At 36.9% G+C, this 26,039-nt stretch overlaps 1 protein-coding gene across 1 annotated transcript in view; it reads right to left on the minus strand.

The window, feature by feature from the left end:
• Window positions 1-11,250: 11,250 nt before the first annotated feature.
• The window catches only part of LOC146003721 (macoilin), a 38,159-nt gene continuing 23,370 nt past the window's right edge, over window positions 11,251-26,039 (minus strand). The window contains exons 10-13 of the mRNA XM_083142111.1: window positions 25,204-25,389; window positions 21,027-21,147; window positions 16,088-16,262; window positions 11,251-14,700 (exon numbers count right to left, since the gene is read on the minus strand). Coding sequence (XP_082998237.1) covers window positions 14,486-14,700; window positions 16,088-16,262; window positions 21,027-21,147; window positions 25,204-25,389 — 697 coding nt within the window. The 3' untranslated portion in view covers window positions 11,251-14,485. The remainder of the gene's footprint in view (window positions 14,701-16,087; window positions 16,263-21,026; window positions 21,148-25,203; window positions 25,390-26,039) is intronic.

A 26,039-nucleotide genomic window follows, 5' to 3' on the forward strand; every position in this document is an offset into this window, starting at 1 on the left:
TTATAGTTTACCATAGTTCAGTCTTTCGTGTATCGGGTGTACTTTCTCTTTAAAAATAAACGTGGTAAAAGCAATGTGATATTTGAAGAGGGTGAGAGGGATCTGGTTGTAATTTTTTGCTATTTGGGAGATGTTAGATGCTGATACACAATTTATATAATATCCCAATGCTTCTAAGGAAGTTACTGGGATCTCCCCCCAAGGATTTTTTTTTTAATATCACACTGGTATAAGACAAGATTGATTTCGTCCATACATTTGGTTTTACATATTCCTCAATAATGTCCTTATACCCATTTTCATCTTTACTTACCGTTCATTTCATGTTTCAATTTATTTAATGCATAAAATGTTACATGCCTTGGGTACTGGGGGGCATGCTGTATATAATACACAGTGTCTGAAGTGGAAAATTTTAGCTGGGGGCTGGGATGTTTGGTCTAGCCTTGGGGCTTGGGTGATCAAATGAGACAATTGGGGAAATACTTTGCGGAAATGTTGCTAGCTGAGGGAACACCACATAGTAGTATGTCTATGGAACACCATCACCCACTCACTTCGAGCACTGATAATTAATACATCAATATCTCACATATGAATATACATTTTTTCTGGATTATTGGACACGGCAAATCTCTCCTGCCTGCTCGTACCCCACTGGCAATGCTCTTCCACCTCTTGTTTAATCACCACAATGAGGATGAACGAGAACTTGTGAATTTGATGATGAGACAAACACAATGGCATACCCACCACACCTTATGCAGAATGCAAACCTGAGGCCTCTGGGTTCAGCACCTCACACTTACTACTCCACCAGAGAGATCAGCAGCAAGTGATGCCCATGGCAGACACTACAGGATGTGCCAAGTATAAACAGTATTCTTTCCCCACCAACCTTTTAAAATTTTCCAGTGGCCCAATTTATGGTCATTTTGTCTCTAAATATACCCCTACACCTCCCTCCACTTCCCAGATGGGAAATTCTGGATAAAGCCTTCCCATTGCATGTTACCTAGCGATTTCTCGCAAAACCCCACATGCCCCCTCCTCTATTTCTGACAAAAGTCCACGTGATTCAAGTAACTCTCTAAGGCATATGTTTGGTCTGGAACAAACCGAGATCCAATCCAGCAGAAACTGTGGAAAAATCAGATATGCCACAAGATACAGAAGAAACCCACATGCAAGATATTTGTGGTGCAGAATGCCATGAATTGACTTTGCATCATTCAATCCTAACTTTACAACTGAAGAAACAATTGAGTTGTTAACAATTTCAAACAAATTATGTCTAAATTACAGCAAGTAAATGGATTTTGAAGCGAAGGACATCCACTAAATTCATTGCTGGAAAAATGTTTCCACGAATAATGGATTTCTTTTTTCAACTCAGCTGAAAAAGCACTCATGAGAACAATTGTTGTCTCAATATGTGTATTTTAGTATGAGTTTCTTTCTTTAGTGCTTGATGAATTTTTAAATTATGAGAACTTCAGCACATAGGCTATTTGTACCAGTCACTCAATATGGGAACAAGCTGCTCTAAAACAAAATTGACGACAGGACCTTAACAATAAAATAAAATGTGTGTTCAAAAACATTCTCACTCAATTTCTAAAACTTAGATACTCCTTAGGCTGAAAGGGGCACTCGGCAACACATAAGGACACAGGAAAACACCATCCCACAGAGGATTATCTGGCTGTACATCCATGTGCCAGAACCTCATTTGCTTGCAAGACTTCAGTTACCGGGATGTACACCCAAAAGCAGTGCCGGATCTACAAATCTTGGGCCCCCCTGCAAAATATTATCAAAGGCCCCCTCTACCTACCTACCTTTACACATACACACACATATGAATAAATATATACAGGGTGATTGGTAATTCGACCTATTCCTGGAAAGGGCTAATACTAGAGCACATTTGCAACAAATTTGACCATATGAACCAGGGGTCGGAAATCAATGGGTTTCGAGTTATTGCAGTTTGTAGATTTTCGTGAAATATTCCGACTTGCGACCAAAAATCTAATAATTGTGAAAAAACTACTACACCCTGGGCACTTAATCGACACGTTGCTAACAGCTGACGAATGAGTGACTACTGGGAAAAAATTCATGCCCAAAATTTCCATACCCACAGAAAGAGACAGTCATTGGTGCATCATGAAGACATTTGGAAATTATCGTTTAAATCGAAGAGGATTACTCAAAAAATTGGTAACACGCTTAGCGGTTACCCCCACACCCCCTATACGCCTTCATGGCATGGTGCTATGCACAGGGGAGCACTTTACCTTTTTACCTTTACTTAGCGTAAAAATTACGGAAAAAACTTCGTTTCATAAGCTCTCCAAAAATATAAAAATGATGTCAACTGGCACACGGGTTGAGGGAAAATCTGAATAAAAAGCGGAGAAGGCACGTTGTAGACCTCTTTGTAAAGTGAAAAGAAGTTGACGGTTGTGAGAAATAAAGGAACGAAAATGAGTGAGCCTGCGGCGTACTTCAGACACAGTCACTCGCGTTGACACTTTGTCTCTTATGTCTCAATTCTCTCTCTCAACTCTTCTTGGGAATCCACTGGTGTACTGTAGACTAACTCTAACACCCCGTAGCTATGCCTATGATTTATATACATACCTATATATAAGGTATGTGTGTAATTCTTGATCTCGTGTCGAAGGGGTTGATGTGATATATATATATAAAAACAAAAACAAAAAAACTGACATCTGAATTGCAATTACTTATGAATTACGCTCTCAGTTTGGTAGTTTTCTGTAACTTTTGTTTGTTCTAAATAAACTTATACATGTATGTGGAACATCCTCAAAGTTTGTTTTCTGTTGAATATATTTCCAATAATTTAGTTAGCCTTCGTATGAGAATTTGTGTGTTATCACAAAAAATGCAAGTGTCCGGGTTTTTTTTTTGGCCAGCAGTGTATATGACACTGTTTTCCCACCCCTGGATAAGGATGCATTTGTTACAATCATGCAGTTGTAACCTTTTCCTGATGAAAGTAAAGATAGGTTCAAGAAACCTTCACCACTGCATTTCTCGTGAAATTCTGGCCTGATTTTATTCTAATCTGACTGCCACGCGTGAAACCCGTGGTGGATGATCTAAGGTCTAAATTGTCACGGCTTTGTCCTCGCATAAAGCGGCTCTAGACCCCACCCTGCCTCAAATCAAATAGTACCCGAGGGGTAAAGACAGCCACAGCATGGTACTGATCACATCACCTTCAAGATGGTTGACATCGAAAATATGTGGGACCCACATACCTTAATGAGCCTTTATGGCACTTTAACTTTACCTGTACATATTGCATTATTTTCTGTACCTCTGAGTAACTACGTTTATTTTCTACCTATGTGAAGCCTATACTGTCAATGGCTGAAGGGCCCCCGTAAGCTTTACTTGTCTCCGGGCTCCCCCTCCCCCACACTGCCCAAAAGCAAAAGAAATGGTGGGCGAATTGTCCATCACCATTTTCCTTCACTCTGTTTTCTCCAATCTGCTGATCATGAATTGAAATAAAAACGTCAATCAGCAGAGGACAACATTTGCCTCCCATCAACAGGATTCAATTCTTTAAAATAACGCAGTATATGCAAAATATAAAATAATGAAAATAATGATGGACAATTTGCATATGGAAGTGAACTTTATGAGTGCCTTTAGAAAAGGTCGCCCCTTTGTAGGCTGAGTATTGTTGATTACACTTACCTATACAAAGTACATTGTGATTTATTTATTGTGTTCTAGGAATGGTGTACATGTATTCAATACTGTACTGCACATACACTGAGTGACAAATCAGACCTGTAGTAAAAGTAAAAAGTGCTAAAATAATCAATCAATCGAGTGTTGCTTACTTGCAGTGTTTCCAACCATTTGGCAGTGACCATACAAGTATTACGGATATACAGTCTCCACTAAAAGTCAAGTCCTGGGGAGAATTTTAGATATATCGAAGAGAATTAGCAGTTATATTGAACTGCAGTGCAAAACCTCTATCCCGAGCAAGAATCAATTTAAAAAAAGTTAATAATGAGTTTTTTTTAACACAAACACTTATATATGTATAGTAACATACCTAAGACCAAGAAATGATTGTGCACACAAACACAAATTGCAACAATCATGCAACAATCAACAAAGAAAAGAAAGTGGTAAAAAAAATATGAAAGCATAAATCGGCAATTTAAAGTTATTCTGACAGCAGTTGCAAGACCGATAGCATCGTTCACATCACAGATTATATACGAGGTGTGGCTAGAAAATAACCGGATTGATGTTGCTGTCGACAAACGACAAGCGCTTAAAGCGGTGCATGAGTGTATAAGGTGATGTCCTGCCTATCGACTGTGCGATTTTCCAGGCTGCGCGGCGCTCAGTTCCGCTGTAGCTTGTGGATGAAGTGAACCGTACATCTGTGCTCAGTCGGAAAAATGTTACGTGTGAAAGTGAAACAGCATATCAATTTGAAGTTTGTTATGAAACTCGGAAAATCCACCACAGAAACTTTTGTTTGTTGAAGGAAGTATACGGAGATGAGTGTTTATCACGCACGCAAGTCTTTGAGTGGTTTGAAAGGTTTAAAGAGGGACGAGAACTGATCGCGGACGACTCTCGTTCTGAATGGCCTTGTACGTCAAAAACGGAATCAAACATTGCAAATGTCAGTGAATTGATTCGGAAAGATTGTCGCTTGAGTATTCAAGCTATTGCAAATCCACCAACATTATTACATTATGGTGCTGACGACTCTTCGTGAGCGAGTAAGAAGACGACGACCTGACTTGTGGAAAAGCAAGTCATGGATTCTTCATCAGGACAATGATCCTGTCCACACGGCATTGTCAGTCAAGGTTTTTTTGGCCAAGCATGGGATCCCAGGGTTATAACATCCACCCTATTCACCAGATATCACTCTGTGCGACTTTTTTTATTCCCAAAGGTCAAATCAGCACTGAAAGGAACCAGATTTACGACCGTAGAATATGTGAAAACAAAAGCGACGGAGGTCATGAACATGGTTCCAGAAAATTATTTCCAGCAATGGAAGATTTGTATGTGTAGGGGGGTACTTTGAAGGGGATAATGTCCGTATTGTACAAAATAACCAATAAAAGATTTTGTAGCAAGTCCGGCTTTTTTTCTAGCCACACCTCGTATATTTGGCAGGGTTGAAGGTAAAGTTACACACATATATACATGCATGTAGAGGAATACATAAAGAGCAATGGCACGATCCTGCACAAAAAAAAGTCCATTTTTTTGTGCTTGTCAAGTTCTGATGTGTTCAATAGGTTGGTGTATTTCTTTCAAGATGATGTCAACACAGTGGCAGTGCCCTCGATGAAAACATTAAATTACATTGAAATTACGCATACCATTGTGTATCTCATGAAATTGTAGCCTAGCCCATTTTGATGTCTTTCGCAATGCCTATCAGTTTCAAATGGGCATTTCCCCATCTAGTAAATTCCCCCACTCTTTATAAGCTCTTTACCCAAAGTCCATGGAAAAATGTATCACGAAGGTTTCTCGTTAATATGGTATGTTTCGCTGCCAACTAATATTTTGTTAGCAATTTGTGTTTGTTAGTAAAGTACTACCCATATGCGATGACTGTCAAAAATACACTTATCATACAATAACATAGCATCATGAAACAAAATCATAAATATGCAAATGAAACTCACTTGCTCTATCATTGTTATTAATGACTTTATCCTACCTTTAATGGTAATTTCAAAACGTAAGCTAATCGGTAACAGTATTAAGTTGACTTGTATAGGGAGCATGTACCGTATTTCTCAGCATAATTGTTGCAGATTTTATGCCAAATTTTTATGCAAAAATGTAATGTGTGGTCATTACATTTTTTTTTTTTTTTAATATGCTGACATTACTTAAAATTTGTTATTACTAAACTGTCTTTGGTGCAAGTTTAGGATACACGGAATACTCGTGAATATATGTTAAAATTTAATATTCCTAATCCATGCACATCATTTCTTCATGACAGTTTAGTGAACATTTTTCTGGTCTGAAAAGAAAAAGTTAACGTATTAGTTGTTATTGATTTGTGCATTATAGTCAAAATACTACACTTGTGACAATATACTACAGTGTTGTAAAGTACGAACTTACAAGAGTGAAAATACAGTTAGTACTGAAGCATACTAAACAAACCATGCAAGTCGGTTAAGCACATGTGCTGAGAATTCTAGGTTCGCAATGCCAGAGACATAAATGCGCATAAATATGCCACTGGTGAACACATTGCTGTTCTGTTTACCTTTAAAGCAGTGTCTTACAAAATTGAAGGTTATGAACCAATTTTTGGGCTGGAAAAAAAAAACCGATGCAACAATTACGCAGTGAAATACAGTACTATGCTGGGATGCATAAATAGCACATTCCTAATATTACTTGCTAAATTTATTTTACTGTTTCTTCGAGACAAACCAAATCTTGATTATCATGAAATTAGGAAATGAAACACAGAAAGCACATTTTGAATGAGTGGGCACTTAGGGTCCCTTATTTTATTTTTTACTTTTTTGCTTTTTCATTTGACACATATAGAGAGCTTAATATCTCCAAACATGCTATTTCCTGGCCACAAGATTTGCGAGCGTGGCTTATTTTTCCTGCTATTAAATCCACTGTACTATCTTCCTGGGAATGATAAGATCCAGGATTACAAAAAGGCATGAAAAACGGCAACATTGACAGTATAAAATTCAGATGTACAAAATATGGCAGCTTCACTGCACAAACCCTGGTAGGCAGCAGGTTCAATCATTTCAGAGGCAAAATAGTTTGAAAATTCCCTTCACAGAGTCCGACTTTCTTCTGCACTAAATTACACATACTTCTTACAAATTCTTAAATTAGACTTGACATTTATATTAAGCAGTTAACATGAAATGTGTTTTTTTATTCCAACTGGTAGAGGCATGATATTTTTTTGTGCCAGAAACTTACATTCTGTTACCAATTCAATTCAGAAAAAGTATGTTATACATTTCCAAAGGGTTTCGACATTGGATGAACATAATACTGCCTAAGTATGTTACAGCCAATTCTGTGAAGAAAGCAAATAATGAATATGTTGACCGCTACTTGGTCATTTGCAAGATGAGGTTAATATTAGTATCTGGAAATCTCATGCTGCAAAATGCATGGATACAAGAAGTTGGCTGACTGAGGTTGTGTTTTAAGTCCATTTTATGCACAGTATGGCTAATCGGGACAGTTCAAAGTAGAATCCGAACCACTATGTGCTTCCACCAGGTATTCAACCTGGGAACCCTACCACTACGCCATCAGAGGTGCCCGGTATTTATTGGTATTAGAAGAAAATGGTTATTATCTTAGGCATTTACACATACTTAGGAATATGGGGAAATGGGTCTGTGTATTCTAAGTCAAAATTCAAATAATAATGAGGATTTCAAGCTAAACTCTGCAATGTAAAAATTCCAGCTGGTTCAATTGCACATTATAGACCAACGAGTACTGAAAAAAAATATGTTTGCAACGAACTGTTGGAACACATACATCAACAGTCGGGCATAGAAGATGATCTGGATGTTGACGATTCAAGCAGTAATAGTGATAGAAAAACCAGTAATAGTGATAGAAAAACCAGTAACCACGGGACCAGTGGTTTTTCCTCACCCACAAGGGTACATAAAGATAAATAAGTAACGGGTCTGACATAAAAGTACTACAAATTGTATTTTCTTACTTCCACTCAAATGCATGCAACACAAAAAGTGTTTGCAACCCACTGTTGGTTTGATTTGATGTGAGCTTTTCTTGCACAAATAAGTTAATCAGGAATGGACCTACAGTTTAAAGTGTGATCCTAACCACTACACCATCAGGGAGGCTCTGCAACAACAAACTAAAATAGGGGAAATTTAAAATTGTTCTTTACTCAATAAAAATTGCTTTCCGCTGCCTAAAATGGAAATTCAAAAACGTATGCAGTACTGACAGAGGAAATCGAACAACTCATGCCTTTACCAATGGGAGACTGAAATTTATTTAGAAGAAAACAAAAGGAACACAGGCCTAACCATTCAGTCTTTCTACACTCTACATTCTATTACATAAATACTTCGACAGGATAAATCGCATTGCTTCATTCTGTGTTGACCCAGCAGAAGCTACGGGAATACGATTTCACCAAACAGCTATTCTTGAGATCAAAATATTACATTAAATCATGACAACTGAGGATGACCAGCTCACGCACGAGCTAACATTAGTATATTACAACACACACGCTATCTACAATACTAACAGCATCGATCACAATTAAAACAGCCTACACAGAGCCAAGTACGGATTCATACACACATACAGAAAAAATATATATATATATATTTGTGCACACACACTGTACGGTTAGCAAGACAGGTTTGCAAATCACAAGCAAAAAACATGTAAAAACTTTGTACTGTCCAAATTGCTTTACATTAAGTACTTTGACACCGGTTAGAGACTTAATAATCCTTCTTTATAAACCTAAATGCATCTTCCGCTTGTTCAGAAGATTATGTCGAAAACCCACAAAATTAATTTATAACAAAACATTTGTGCATCAAGAAACATTTTTTTAAATCACGTGAAGTACTGCAAGATTGAGCTACAGTCTTACATTTTTATGGCAAAACATACACATATATATATATCAGATGTTCTTGCGTGAATAGTTATTTTTTACACATGTATTTACAATCCTTTTTTTTTTCAATAGAGTTTTGGCAACTTTTAACAAAAATTGCAGAATATTATCACATAAATGAACAGTTGAACAGTTAGCACACTATGAACAAAATTCATTATTAATATTAGCTACTACTGAGTCAACTTTGCACAAATGCAAATTGATTATTAGGGTTGTGCAAAAACTGATTGGTTTACTGTACAAACGTAAAACACTCAAGTGACTGTTCTCATAAGCTACAAAGCATCATTCATTACATAACTCTAGTCACACAAACACCCACAAATATGCAATTTGGCCCAATGTCATGAAGGGGTTCATAGGTCCTATACCTTTCATATGTTCGGGATGTTGTAGAAATATTTACTGCAACAAAACAAACAGAAATATGGTGGTTGGGATATTTCACCACTTGCTTGTACCATTCGATCAAATGTGATAGGTTTTAGGTCCTTTTTATGCACAGATAGGCTAATCAGGACTGGACATACAGTTTAAAGTGGGATACAAGCCACTGTGCTGTGTGGCTCCACCAGGACCCCTTGATTAATGATAGAAATGAGAAGACACAATGAAAAGTGACAGGAAATTGAAAGAACAATTTGTGGCCTCTAAACACAGATGGACCATCTCAGCATTTGCTTGGAGGGACTGAGTGGAGTTTATGAGTATGTCAAAGCAGCCCAGAGACTACATCAATGCAGAAAAAAAATAGCATCAGAACTGGAAATAATAATGGACATTGCGGCAGTAAGTTTTTGCAAAACTGAAAAATTTTCCCCACTTCATTAAATCCCTTCTTGACTTTTGAGCCCTTGCATATATTTTCTAAAGTTCAACATTTAAGTACATTTTTAATTGCAACAAAATCCCAATATGCTTCACTATAATGTTACTGTTCATTGCAACGCAGAAACACTTGATTCCTCAAACTTCCAGAATATACAATTAAAGATCAACAACATAGTATTATTTATACATACGCTTTCATCATCAATATTAAAATACAAACAAAAAAAACACTGAATGCATAAAGCATGCATATTCAGAATAAAAAATATGCCAGCATTAAAAATTAAATTTGAAAGTTTCAAGATGTTAATAACAAAAGAAAAATTAATGTCTTATAAAGAAAAAGATAATTTTGCCTGTAATATTATATGGATGCGAAACTTGGTCCCTTACACTGAAAGAGGAACATAAATTGAGAGTATTTGAAAATAAGATCCTTAGGAAAATTTTTGGGCCTAAAAGGGACGAGGAGACAGGTGAGTGGAGAAGATTACATAATTTGTATTCATGTCCAGGTATTATTAGAATGATTAAATCAAGAAGACTTAGGTGGGCAGGTCATGTGGCAAGAATGGGAGAGGAAAGAAGTTTTTTCAGGATTCTTGTTGGGAAACCTGATGGTAAGGGACCAGTAGGAAGACCAAGAGACAATGTTGAGATGGACCTAAAGGAAATTGGTAGGGATGGAAAAGAGTATATACATCTTGTTGAGGATAGGGACAGATGGAAGTCCTGTGTTGATGCAGCCATGAACCTTGGGGTTCAAGAAGGCTAGAGAGTTAGTCAGTTAAAGAAAAAGATGCATACGTTAACTTTAAAATTACCCACAAATATTAAAGTACATTTATGACATATGTATGAAAGTATTTGCAAGAAATTAATCTACTATGCATTTTCTTTCCCCATTGTTAAATAAACTATAAAAAACCAAAGATTCCAAACACAGAAGCAGTAACAATATTGGATTCTTCTTCTTCATAATAATAATAATAATAATTCAAAGGAAATTAGAATTAGTGGCAAGTATGAAAACTAACTGGACAAGAGTACTGAACATGAAGGGGGGAGGAGCATATTCAAATATGAGAACAAGAAAGTACAATCATTAAAAAGTCATATTATACTCTATTTAATACCATAGTGTATCATCAAATCAAATGAATTTACAAGTTGCCAGAACTACAAATTGTGCTGAATTGCTTATTATTAGTGACAAAACATATGATCTTGATAATGTCGCTGAATCTCAGGGCAAGGCATGAGAGTATCTTGTGTCAAAAAATTAAGATACTGTGCCATAATGCTTTCGTAAACAACAATTACAGCAACACAGGTAGTGTTTATGAGAAGAAAATTACATGATGCCAAACGAAAGGTATGCAAATGGAATGTTCAGCAAGAAATCTCCAAACATGAACTAAAGAGAAGCACAAAAGCGTAAGGACTTGTCTGCCTCATTTGAACTTCGTAAGAACTGTTCCTCATTTGAACTTGAAGTAGACAAATTTCTTGGCAATAAAATAACTAGTGTGTTGCTTCTATGATTCCCCTTAAAGGTGCAGCAATAAATGTAAGAAACCTCACAGTAACTGACCACTCTAGAATAACAGTTTCCTTGTCTGATGTAAAAGCATTGAAAATACAATATTGTAGTTCAAATAACAAAAAATCCCCCCCCCCCCCCCCCCGAATATACAGATATACTATTGCTTTGAAAGTAAAAATGAAATATAGAAAATCTATCCAAGAGTTTAATAAATGGGAGAAACACTTGGATGGGGATAAAACATAAAAAGCATCCTGAAAAAAAAACTAAAAAAGCCTGGTAACAAGTGCACATCGGTACCATTGAAACCAACAAATTGTACAGCAAGTAAAAAGAATATTACATGAACATAGGCATAGGTATTTCCTTCGTTAGTACGATTCGAACTGTGTAAAGCTTCCATAACAAAAAATATATCTAGAAAGAAGAGGAAAGTAATAAATATTACATTCTACATGCAATCTGCTGTTATCACTCAAATCTCTACATACACACTGCAATACGTAATTATTTTTGAATCTTTACTTGCTTTGTTACAAAAGGCAACATATACACACACAACTCAGCGGAAACTTTATGTAAACTATTATATTGCACAGTGCACTATTACTAAGTATACCCAAACTTGAATTACACAGAGAGAGGTGAACAAGAAAATGATAAATTACTATAGTTTGCATTCTTGTCTCAAACAAAACAAATGCTCCTTCATAAAGTGCACTTATAGTTTTGTGTTCAGCTTCAAAAATTATACAGTAACAATTAATGCACAACCCTAATAAGTATCCTTCCCCCCCCCCCTTATACCCTTCAACAAAAAAACAATTGCCATTTTCTTTCAGAATATAAACACAAGAAAAAATCAACATGTTAAAGAGAAATCTACAAAAACTGTAAAGCCCAGATTCAAAGATGACATCCTTACATTCTCCTCACTGTTGCCAATATCTCCTGCTGACTTTACGAATTACACACACGCGTTCACGCACCAGCCATATTTTGACTTGAACAAAGTCACTGTTGAAACATTATTATGATTTGAAAAATAATCACGACTGACTTCTGACGTAAAATGTAAGTACACTCAATGTTATGATCTTGATTCAAATCAATTTACCAGACTGATGAAAAAGTTATCTTTTACATTTTTTTGCCTTTAGATCAATTTCTTACGAAGAGTGAGTGTTTTATAAATACATATGAAACTCATTGTCATCTTAGAGCATACAGAGAGTTTAAAAATACGGGGAACACATCAATCCGTATAGAGGTTACAATTAATTATTTACACATTAAAGAACTTCAGTTATGGGGATACAATTACAACTGTTTTCCTTCCTTGCATTAATATGCCAGGACTTGAAATGGTATGTAATGAATATTCCTACCAAAAGATCATTCTAGATCTAAGCAAAGATAAGAGTCATAAAACTTTTCTAGAGTATTGTATATTTAAGGTGAAAGGTGTGGAAAAGCTTGAACATTGAGTTAAATCCAACAGAAATTTGTGGCAATAATTCAAACCATTACCTTGCAATAAATATGTCACAAAATACCCAGAAAAGAGAGTTGTGTACAACCTATTACTTTCTATGTCTAAGGTTCATAGGCTGTAGAAAACATTTGGAGAAAAAGAATAGACAAATATTTATTCTAAAACACATTATACTATCTGCATACTCAACTATCTCATTTTCCAAGTATATAATTAAAGTTACACTACTGTATAATGCCTTTTGGTAAAAATATACATGGAAATTAGCGTGAGGAGGTTTAAAATATTTCAAACGTGGTAATAACGGAACCTAATACAATTTTCCTACAGTTCCTACATGGCAACTTGCTTTTGGTATTCTGACAAATGAGTAAGATAGCAAAGAATAGCAGAAGTTTCATTTATTCTTAAGATTAAACTGACAATGTAAGTTTCCCAATTAAAATTACAAACAATTCTGAACTGAATTTTCTTCCTTGGAAGATTGATTGATAGCTTTTGCTTTTAAGTCCACTTTATGCCCAGTAAGGCTAATCGGGACTAAACCTAGAGTTTAGAAAGGGATCCAAACCACTATGAACCTCCAATGGATATTGAACCTGGGGCACCTTGATTACAAGGCAATGACACCAGCACTATGCCTTCGGGGAGGTCCAATTCTTCTCCTTCCTTGGAAGAAAATTACAGGTTACAAATATTTTAATCTATGCTGCTTTCTGTCCAAAAAAACAACAAAAAGATATAATGGCAAGAAAAATAATAATTGCTTTTTAAATGAAGGGAGTTGTAATTATATTGAAAAAGCCTCATAATATTTCTCCATTTTTGGTTCTTATCTGCGAATCTGCACAACACAAAATGTAGATAAATGTATACAGTCCTTGCAGTGGACTTACTGATGCTAACGTTTTGATTCGTCATCTGTTTTTGTACCTGCTTCGTCACGATCAATTGCTACTTTAATTGAATACGAATGACAAAAACTGATCATATTATTTCAGAAGCTGTACTAACCATCAATGGATATGGAAAAATGTCTGTACTCGTCCAGAACAAACAACACAAAGTCGAATCAATAATACTGGTGGCGCTGCCTCTCAATATGAACCATCTTATTGGGTGCTTAAAGAGGCGTTATGAATATAAAATGCGTAAACAAGGCAACAGCCCATGAGGGCCAGGGCCCACCTACAGACTGCCCACCTCACACCCACCTGCCAAGGTGGGAGATTACTCAACCATTACGGGGTGACGTGTGGTCAGCACGACGAACCCCCAGTTATTGTTGTAGCTTTCTGTGACCGGGTTATGCTACTCATTCATAGCTCCGGGCAATATTTGCAACTAAAAAACTGTGGGGGTCTCCTCTCCCTAAAACAACTTTCAAGCCATTGTTACAACAAATCTTTGTTAGCTATACTGACATTAACCATATCAAAATATTTTAATACAGTAAAGACTTCTACAGAATACAAGGATTGTGTGAAAGCTGTGATCTATAACTACATATTAGTGTCAGAAGGGAACTTATCTATTACAATAGTTTTCTGTTTTCTACGAATACTACGACATCGTTATGTACTATTCTAGACTTTATTAATGTCATATGGCTGACACAGACTCTTTGTAACAAATATAAGCTTTATCTTCATTATTCAGTATGCAGCTTCTGCAAAACAATACCTTCAGTTGAAAGGTGTCCAAATGCTTTGACTCAATAATGGAAGCTTTTTACTAACAAAATGCAGTGTACTGTATACTCCCCATAACTAAGCTTTAATGAAATTCTAACACAAGGAATATGTTACCATTATTTCATCACAAATCCAAACAAATGCAGCTCTGTTGGTACAATTTTCAATCTCGAAGAGAAAAAAAAACTTCACTAAGCTTCAGTGGATGTTACGAGACTGGCCTTCGGGGTGTATGCTGTGGCGTTTGGGTCCAGATTGGATGTGGATGTCGGGTCCTCCGTGTGGATCAACTTGGAACTTCCCGTGGTGCTTGGAGGTGAAAATGTATCTGTCGGCATCACGGCCAACACTTGGGCTATTTTCATTTTCAATTCATCAATTTCTTTGCTCTGGGTGCGAATAAGATCTGGAATAAATCAGGTTTAATGTTAAATTATAAATATATCTTACAATTGCTTTGTATTCTTGGATTTATTGCATATACAGGGTGAGTCAGAAATATGACTACACGTTTGAAGTAAATGTGTGTCACTGTACAGTGTAGAGGAAAGTGGTGAATGGTATATTAAACTTGAAACTTCATCGTTTCATTTCAGATAAGTGTCACGTGCCCGAGCTTACGTCATTAGCCAAGATGGTGCTGAACATTCACCATTTCCATCTACATTGTACAGTACAGTAGCCATATTTCTGACTCAATCTGTCCATACATATACATATATAACATATACATATATAACATATATATATATAACAATATCATCCCCAGCTCGGACAAAGTTCAGTGAAAGGGTTCAAACAGAAAGCCTTCGACAGATTTTCAAAACATGCTTTACTGTCCTTCAAAATAATCCCTGTCAAAGGAACGTGCTTCAGAAAATGAGTGTACAAGTCCTGGATTGAATCCGTCCTCAACTTTGTCATTGCCATTGCTTGCAATGGAATATATTCCCGGATACACTGCCATAAAACAGATATTAAGTCCAACCACCACACAATCATCATGAACGAGCAGACATTAAATTTTTGCATAAAATAATTTTATTGGTAAAATACCTACTTCCTAATCAACCAATTTCATCTACGAGTAGCCACACAGCCAACCAGCAATCCTACTACTAGGCTCTCCATTCTACAGCAGTCTTCTATAGGCTTCCTTGCTTATAACCTGCCTTCAAATGATGACATATTCTCGTCAGAACACAGTTTCCAACAATTGTTAAGAATGTATGTGTAACTGTTTAAATCATTTGTGCAATCTTGTTTTGTTTTCTTGTTGTTTTCCTGCTGTTACGGTTTCAGGATAAAATGGTCATTCAGTGTTGTACTGAAACCTTAGGTAAATAAAAACTCTGGGGGAGACAGATTAGGGTGAGAAAGTAACACAACTCCCTTCCTAGCCAAAAACTGTATGACTAAGACCATTTGAGGATGGTCATTCTCATGAAGAAGAAACCAAGATCCTCGCTGGGCGTACCTGAAGATCCGTTTGAATAAAAGTGGCAGCAAGCGTTACCAAAATTTCTCGCAAAGGGAACCTCACTGAATGCAACCAAGTGCCGACTGAGGTTGTTGTCTGTTCGTGAAGACCCTAAGCTTCGAAGAACATGATGAGCACTGTCTTGTGATATTTCTCACACTGAACCTTCTTTGGTCTGGGTGTATATGATACAATTTATAGCCTTTGAAAAATATTTCCACTTTCCACATCACACTTGTCCCATTGCAAACAAACATTACTCATGGCAAAAATAGGAAAGACTAATACATAAGAAAGAAAAAAGAATACTCACTTTCACGGATTTCTAACTGTCGCTTAGCCTCACCCAATGCAGAGAATAAATCAAGCTTAATTCTTGTCTCTGCACTCAAGCTGTTCTCAAGATGAGCATTTTTGTCCTGCATTGCGGAGAGAGCTGACATCAAGATCTCAGTATCACTATGACTGTCCTTGTATTGCCTAAGACTCTGCAATAGATGGAAAATATTATAATCTCTGTCATAAAGGACCAAACACAAGGTATGTATTTTTATGCAAAATCACTAATAATATGCAGACCTGGTTAAAATATGCCAGATTTTTATTCAACTAAATATGCCAGAATAAAATATGTACACATCTAGTGGGCATATTCTGAAAATTTGGCCTGGTTTATCACAATAACTTATTTATTATAGATTAATTAGCTGTAATATAAACACAACACCAATGGAGACATGCAAGTAAAAAAAAATTAGCAGTCCAATTTTTATTTCTATATTTTTTTTAATAAATATAAGTAGAGGCACATATTTTTGGTAAATAAAAAAGCTAAATTTCGGTACAAAACAGTCAATTTCGGGTTCAAAAGCGGTAAATAAAAAATGAAATTTCGCTGTTATAGCGGTAAATAAGTGGTATAAGAAATGACATTTTGGTTCTAAAAATGTGAATATCATCCCAAATTTGATTTAAAAACTGCACTATTACACAAAGTAAACATATCCCTTCTAATAGCACATTAAATCATTACCAGAATATTAAGTTTATTCCTGTATAAAGGGGTTCATTTTTGCTTGTCAAATGTTTGCAGCAGAATTAATAATTTTTCCGTGAATTGCATAACTCACAGGATACTTCATACTTCAGAAAGTGTCGCATCGGTATATAAATGGTAAATTTCATGTTTAAGAGTCTATTTCGCATTTTGCAGTTCATTTCGCATCATTTCGTGACAGAACAGGGTGGTAAAATGCACCTCACACCTTTCAGAAACATTAAAAATTAACATTAGAATGTGTTATTTCACATTTCGGGTTTTAGTCAAAAACGAAATATGGATCCCTCTAAATATAAGCGATTTACTAACTTTTTTCGCGAAACTTACTTGTAGAGGTTCTATTAATTTTGGTGGATCCTGCCACCATACGCTTGGAAAGTTGTTGCTTCACTGCTGGGCTGGCTTCCAGTTACTTTCGTTTCGCTGCATGCTGCAAGGAGTGCTGGTTTTGCCAGCAGCATGCATTTTTCGCATGAGCTGATCATCGACAGCGGTAGGGCCCATCACATTTGGCTCTCGCTACTGCAAGAACTTAAACCCAGTAAACGCAGCAAACACAGAAGAGAACTGGCTACACCAGCGCTCCTAGTGGCACACAGGAGGAACTGAAAGCCAGACCAGCAGTGAAACAACAAGTTCCAAAGTGGATGGTGACAGAGGCCACTGAAATTAATTAATAGAACCTCTACAAGTAAGTTTTACCGAAAAAGTTAGTAACTCTATTGCGTCTAATTATAATTGCAAAGTCTTTTATTTGCAAACATGAATTCTACATTCTTCATAAAATCTCACTTTTTCCTTAAAATTGGGCCTAAATTTCCCTTCACACAGCAACACTGCCTCTGCCAAGTGCAGCACAAAAAGCATGAAGGAACAAGCAGTTTTCTCCTCCCAATGCTGTTTCCAGCAGTGGAACTAATCCTGCAGGCTCTATGTACAATCAGGGAGGATGCCCAAGCATCAGAAGGGTGCAATGGAGAATCAGTGGCATACACAAACCAGTCTTTTAAGTTATTTAAATAAATTATTTAAATTCTTGTTTAGAAGCTTGTTTGCATAATATATAATGAGTAATTACCTATATATTAAATGTATAAAAATTAGAACTGATCCGATACCAGGGGTATTGGTAAGTATCGGTTGATATTTTTGCACCGATACTAGCCGATACCATTGTTTTGACTTGCTAGAAGTGCAGCCAAAAACAAAATTTGTTCCCTTTCAAAAGTTCATTCATTTTTTCCAACTTTCCTTTGGTTTTGAAAAAAAGATAAAAATACCATATTTACGCGTGTATAGTGCGTGTGCGTGTATAATGCGCACTCTGGTTTTGGATGGGTAAAAGTGACATAAAATTATATCTCGTATATAATGCGCATTACAATCCAGTTTCTAGAAATGGCTTTCTTAGTTGTAGGTTGTAAATCTGTTGCTATGATGATCAAGAGTGAATGACGTCATACCTATTCAATTGCTCATTCCTTCTTTTTCAAAATATATACTTTTTCGTTCCGTGACTAATGTAACATTTATACGAGGCACATTCAGGACCTTCCAAATAGCAGTTAGCAGCACAAGATTTCTTCCATTAAGGAATTTACACACTCCATGTATGTCATATTACTTGGCCAGTAATACATTTTAATTTTTATTATCTTTTTCCTCATGTTTTCTGTCATCCAAAGTACTATAAAAATCAGAACGTTTCTTCATTTTTTGATGAACTTATTTGAACCACATTTCACATTAGTGTCGTTATCTTGTATGGAATACTGTTTCCATATTCAGAAACTGCAGGATTCAAGCTTTACAACGTTATATAACATGATAGGGCTCCGTAAACAGGAAAAATCAATGCAAGTGTCTCAAAACCATGGAATGACCCTGTATGGTTTCATGTTGGCTGTCTGAATTATTCCGTGCATAATACGCACCCCAGTTTTGGGGCGTAAAAATTTTGGTAAGAAGTGCGCATTGTACATGAGTAAATACAGTAGTTGTGCATTTGTTAAATGAATCTGTACTCAAGTTTCCGTGAACAGCAAGTATGTGACACAAAGATCCGTATGCAGATAAGACCTGCAGTCAAGTACCTTGTAAATCAAGCGTAACATGAAATTATCCCCATAGGAGTTCGCTGCTTCTGTTTAGTTCTCTTTGAAATGTACCAGGTTTTGTTTCTACAGATGCGGTCTCGCGTAACAATAACCCCAATGAGGTCCCAAAAGCCAACGAGGCACCTGCGGCTAATTCTTCCACTTTCTTTGCTGTTTGCGGACATCTCTGTCTTTAGAGACCTCCCTCTGTCAAAAAGGCCATCGCCCATGAAAGTGGTGGATGTGTCTCATACATAGTACATAGCATATTCCTGGAAATTCAAATATCTGGGCTAATTCCCCTTTTCCTTTTCAACTTTAGACTTTTGTTTGTCCAGACCTGGATAACTGGGTCTCAACAGGCATGTTTTGGCACAAGGAATATACAGCATGTAACAAAAGTCTGGGAACACTAAAAAAATTATTGTAGCCAAACGAGTAGCATTACAAAGTGAGAAAGTACATCATTTCAAAGAGTAAAGTTGAAAGTTTTTTCTCATTGCAGGTGTTACTTGTAGTTCCATATATCGTCGCTAGGTGGTGTCATAATCAAGATGGCACTTTCTGGAGCTGAGAAGGCTTTCTGCATGCTAGAATTTGACAAAACAAAGAGTGCAACTGATGTTCAACGAAAATTTAGGATGAACTACGGGAAAGCAGCACCAACCAAGAAGACAAACTACAATTGGCATGTAAAGTTTGTTGAAACTGGGTGTTTGTTTGTCAAGAAGAGAAGTGCTAGGTGTGAGTGAAACTGACATTGAGCGAGTGAGAGAAGCTTTCACAAGGAGTCCGAGAAAATCTATACGCAGAGCTTCACGTGAGTTGGAAATGTTAACAATTGCTGTGTGTCGGGTTTTGCGTAAAAAATTAAACATGAAACCGCACAGACTAGTTAGTGCAAAAGTTTTATCCTAAAGACAAAGACCAGCTCCAGAAAGTGCCATCGTGATTATGACACCATCTAGCGACGATATGTAGAACTACACGTAACACCTGCAATGAGAAAAAACTTACAACTTTACTCTTCGATGTACTTTGTTTCTTTGTTTGTTTACGGTTTGGCTACAATAAATTTTTTAAAGTGTTCCCGGACTTTTGTTACACATATTTTTAATGACAGTTGATGGTATTTTCTCTCTGGAAAGTGAAGTGATGGGTTTGGATTTTCCTCCATGCCAAGGGATAGAACAATGCATTTATTTGTTTTTAGAAATCATTTGCCGAAAGAATATATATCGAAAGCAAAGTCACATCGGAATTTCACTGTACTGAAGTCAAGGTATAGACATAGAAGCAAGAGACTAGTAAGTTCTCATTCTCTCCTCAAATTTCGTTTAATACTTTTTTATTCTCTTTGATAAAGGACAGAAAAGAGACAAGATTGGTTTCACATTACAGCTTTACTGTTAGTTTTAGACCTTGTGTCGAGGGCTGGGAAATTGTCAATTATTATTTTGTTCACGGATGATTTAATGTTAGTTTGGGAAGAGTGATCCCTTAGTTTTAGAGGAGGTTGAAGAGGCATGCTCTTATTTTTCAACATGGTGGGAGGGGAGGGACAACAACGACAACACGATTATCTCGTTCTTAGCTTCACTTAATATTTTTCTAATATTTGAAATATCTGACCGACTGTCACTTCATTAAAAAAAGACTGTAAAGTTGAGATGCATTGTTACACTAGAGCATCGTTTGGTGGGTTAATTTATTCATTGCCCCTAGTCAGAAAAGTATACAAATAAAATGTAATAATAATAATTACACACAAACACACACATACATATATATAATATAGACTTTGTTATTTTAAATTGGAAATATACAGATATCGGTGGGTATCGGTGAGAGTATTGGCATCGGTATTGGTTCAAAGTAGTATTGGCTCAGCCCTCATAAAAATACATTTAGCAGCGGTAAATGTCATAACATGGAGAATACACCACTTTAAATCACAGATTCGTTCATTTCATGTACAACAGGTCACTCAAGCAAAAGCAACACAAATTATCAACAAAGAAATTAATATATGCCTTTCTCTTGTACTTATTCAGTTAACTATGAAACAATGAGACATAACAATTAAGATATCTAACCTGTACTTCACGGTCGGCTGCAATGCAGCATTCTTCCTTGAGCTTCAATTCTCTGCGCAACTGTTTAACTTCCCCATCAAGCTCTCGGCGACGTGCTCGGCAGCTTTCTGTACACTCAGCCCTGTAAAGCACAAGCAAGAGGGTGGTCACTCCATGGGGAAGAGAACATTGAAAAGTATAAATCCAGAATTCCTGCAATAAACTTATCCAAAGTACACAATACCATCACTGTATTTTTGAGCATATTTGTTGGAAAAATATGTTTACAAAAGATCTTAATCAGGTCTTAACCATCACACTTCTTATACTGTGTCGGAGTGCCCATTTTCTGATACTGGTCAATACTTTTACATATTCTGGTGTCTTGCGACACTTTCGGTATAAATATCCTGGAAATTATGTACACCACACCTGTAAGCCTCTACTTCAAAACAGTAGCAGCTTCTGCCCATTCGCACGTGCACACCCAAATAAACCTGTAATGCAAATAATTTTCATTATACGAGGTCACTATTTATATTTTGAGCCTAACAATGAAAAAACAGGAATTTGGCATTGAAAACTGCTTTATTGTTTTTCGAAGTATTCTCCTTTATGGTCAATACACTTTTGCATTCGTTCGAACCATTTGTCAAAGCAGTTTTTCCAATCTTCTTGAGACACCTCCATAATATGGTTTTTGAACGCATCAACGGCGTCTTCCGCCGACGAAAATCATTCTCCACGCAATTTATTCTTGACATTCGGGAACAAGAAGAAGTCATTGGGTGCCAAATCAGGACTGTACGGCGGATGACCCATCAATTCGATTTTTTGACTGTTCATAAAGTCGGTTGTTAGACGAGTTGTGTGACAGCTGGCATTGTATTGATGAAGAATGATCCGACGGCGTTTGTTTGTTTTCCGTATTTGACCGAAGACCTCTGGCAAACAAATTGTTGTGTACCATTCAGAGTTGACCGTTCTATGTTCCTCTAAAGGCACAGTTGCCACATGACCAGTTTTCCCGAAAAAAACAGCGACCATTTGTTTCGATGTGCTTCGAGCGCGAGGGTTCATCTTGAAACACCCATACAGTCGACTGCTGCTTACGTTCTGGCTCATATGCATATATCCATGATTCGTCACCTGTTACAATCTTATATACGTCTTTTGAAGCACCACGATTGTATTTATTGAGCATTTGTTTGCACCAATTGACGCGAGCGTCTTTTTGAGTTTTTGTCAAATTGTGTGGGATCCAATGAGAACATACCTTTCTCACAGCTAAATGATCATGTAATATTTTATATATGCTGGTGGAACTAATGCCTATGGTTGCCTCAATCTCACAGTATGTCACATGACGATCTTGCAGTATTAGGTTTTGCACAGCATCAATGTTTTCTTGAACAACAACTGATTTTGGACGACCTTCGCGAATCTCGTCGGTGAGCGAATGGCGGCCACGATTAAATTTGTTATACCAGCGTTTCACAGTGGCAAAGGATGGGGCTTCATCGCCAAATGTGGAAGTAAGTTGATCGATGCACTCTTGTCTTGATAATCCACGTCGAAAATCGTAAAAAATCATCGCACGAAAATGTTCACGCGTTAATTCCATTTTATTGTTGTCGGGCAATCTCCAAGGCAACATAAACAACACAAATGAAGCTATTGACAAAACATTTGTAGTACGTTATGGTCAATAATGCCAGACGATTCCGTGCAAACGTCAAATCGGGCCTAACTTCAATCAGTGTTGCCAAGGCTCAAAATATAAATAGTGGCCCTCGTACTTATTCATTGCATCAAATGTTACCACATTTGTTTCTGTCCAGCAGCGTTTGCCCCGGCGGTCACTAAGGCAGACTGCTTCCGGGGGCCGGTAACATATTTCGAAATGTGCTACCTCTTTCGTTGTTTGCAGTACATGCGTAGAGCAAACCAAACTGCCTCCTCTGGCTTGTATTAATAGTGTCTTCATACGCACAGCCAGAGTGCATGTTACCAGCTGCAAACATGCACTCTAGAATGTAGCGTTGCAATCTAGTTCCATTCGAGCCAGCATGACGAAGTCGAAGCAACCCACACATGTTTGCAAATTTAGGGATATTTCTTTTAGAAAGGAGGAAATTTCAATATGACTTTGCCATCTTACCCTGTTCCAAGCATAGCAGGGGCAAAAGAAGAGGGGGGGGGGGGGCAACAGAGAAATCAAGGTTTTAAACATTTTAAACACGGTCTATCTCCAGTGCTCTAACAGATAAGATGAAACCAGTCTTCATTCTTCGTACCTAAACAGTTTATTTGCGTTACTCCACAATGAACTAGTGATTTCTATTTGTGGTCGTCACACAGTGTTGACTGGGTCTGTCAGCACGCTGCGTGGCTCATCTGTTTTGTAATGTGGATAATGTATGCTATGTGCAGCGAGAAGTGGTGAGTATTTAATGCAATAAATTTCTTGTCTTATATCAAACTAGTGTCCTGATGTCTTTCATTTGCAGAAATTACTTACACTGGCTTGTGATCGAAGACCAATGAATGGATGGATAATCCTTATCCATTGGCCGACTTCTGGGACCACACCCTCTTGTCTTGAATTTGTTCTGGTACATTTATTTTTCAGATTTTCTTTGGTGTAACAAACATCCATGCCTGGAAACTCGATTTGAACTCCAATTATCCTTTATACACAGTTGATTTTTTTTTACAACAAAGCAAGAGAGGGAAGTTAGCTAGGTACAACTCGGATAGCAACTGCAGCAATAATACGGATTAAGCAGGAAGAGCACACACGTTCAGAAGTACCAAGCAGCCCAGTGTGAAATAAGCGAGTACTGTTATTTTTTTATACACATTGATTTATTATTCTCTTGATTTCACTTGATTTTTGTTGGTTCCTTCAGTCAGTCATTAGAAACAAACAACTACTAGATAGATTACAATTCATTTTCTGCATAGTCAATTGTTTGGTGTATGCAAATGTTGACTGATTGATTGATTTGCTTTATTTTACTTCCCTTTTCTGTCTCTTTTGACCAATTTGTGAAGAGTAGTGATATGATGAAACTGATGAAGAGACACTCACAACAAACATCCATCTCAGGGTGGGATTTGAACCAGAGACCCTTGGCATGGTACCACAATCACTGTCACAAAGGGCAGCTGGGGAGCAAACAAAGTAGTGATGTGATGTCCTTGATGCCAATACCTATGTTAATGACAGCAGCAGTTCTTCAAAATTAATCAGACAACAAAAACTTTACCTACACAATTCTTTAACAGAATTTACTGTGCCCAATCATAATTGAAATGAGTTTAGAATACAGTTGAACCTGAGTTACACGTATGTCAAGGTGAAGAGAAAATAATACATATAACTGAGAATTACTTACAAATCAGATTTAGACACCATGTCATATCATTATTGATGAACAAGATATATGTTAATACAGATTATTTCTGCCATAAAGTGGTAAATTAACGAATCTAAAAGTTTGATTCTTAAATTCATTACACTTGCCCCTTAATTAGTGAACACTTTGATACTGAAATACTACAGTAGACACTTACTTTCATAGTCATACTACCCAATTTTAAAAAATCGTCAAAAATAGCATTTCTTTTACTAATGACTGTGCAAAGTGTGGTATAAGCTATGCGTAAATCTGCAAATATTTTATGTGGATTAGCATACACTTCCTGTATAAATTTTACTTTCTGGATGAGCATGTACCACTTCCTCTTAATGTCCTCCATGACCAACCAGTAGCAATTGACACTTCTGTGACATCGTTGTAGCTTGGTTGAGTACAAATAAGGTTTATTTATCACGTTTTTAAATTATATTTTGCAGGGACCTATGATTTTACATATGAAACAGAATTATGCAGAACCGAGTTACAGTTCTTATAAATTTTAATAAACAAATTTTCCTTTGGTATCCTAACATTGCAATATGCTATAATTGCACACAAGATAATCATTTAATCATAAAATCCATTTCTTCACCAAAATTAATTAAACTTATGCATTCTACACTTTCCAATAGGCACCAAGATTCCAGGAAAAGTATTGGCCAGATAGCAATTGCGGTTCAACCCTAGTAAAAATAAAGAAACTTGCACAGAACATGATACATCCCCAAATTATAATGAAATATAATGAATGTTTGCATGAGAGAACTACTTACTTGTTCGCTGCTGCTGCCATTGCCACAGCGCGAGCTGCCGCTGCCTCCTCGGCCTTCTTCGCCTTCCTCTCGGCAGCAAGTTGTGCTTCACAAATGCCTCGCATCCGCCTCTCTTCCTGCAGTCGCCTCTCCAGCTGTGAGATTGTCTGTTTGTCATTTTGCCGAGCTGTCACCAGTCCATGCAGTCTGGGAACAAACAAAAACCAGTGAAACAATTATGCTAGCAGTTAGAGAGCAAATCAAGAAAAACAAAGTACTAATTTGAATTCAACCCAGTGCAAAGAATGTTACACTTACGGAATCTTATTTTTTTATGGGTAGACTGGGATTAAAGTACTTATATAAAATTTACTATAACCAACATTCTACTAATCTGATAGGAAAGTCAACAACCTCTTTATTTAATGAATGTAACTAACATAATTTGTTGCCAAAGGGTACTACTTTCTGGATGTACCTCACACAATTTTGATATTGTCATTTGACTTTCGTTTCGGCTTTCCTACAGGTTTTTCAACAAGGGTATATTTCTCTCCCATGGTCTGTACACTGAAGTCCTCTTGATTTAACTATTCTTATATTATCAGTGGATGGATATAGTGAAGGAACATAGGAGCATGGAGATGGAGTTCCACACATTCTCAATCTCGGAAATACTGAAGGTAACAATCAGCTTTACTCCTTAAGGTTGCCCCCCCCCCCACCCCCCGTATCCACGGCTTAAGAGACTCTGTGAAACCTAGAGCTGCTTTATGAGGGGGTATTGTTGGAAAAATTCTCGACTGAGATCACCGTGGGGATCGAACCAGAGTCCTCCACATAGCAGTGGACACCCA

This window comes from Lepisma saccharinum, chromosome 20 (genome assembly GCF_977018435.1).
Source record: "Lepisma saccharinum chromosome 20, izLepSacc3.1, whole genome shotgun sequence".
NCBI lineage: Eukaryota > Metazoa > Arthropoda > Insecta > Zygentoma > Lepismatidae > Lepisma > Lepisma saccharinum.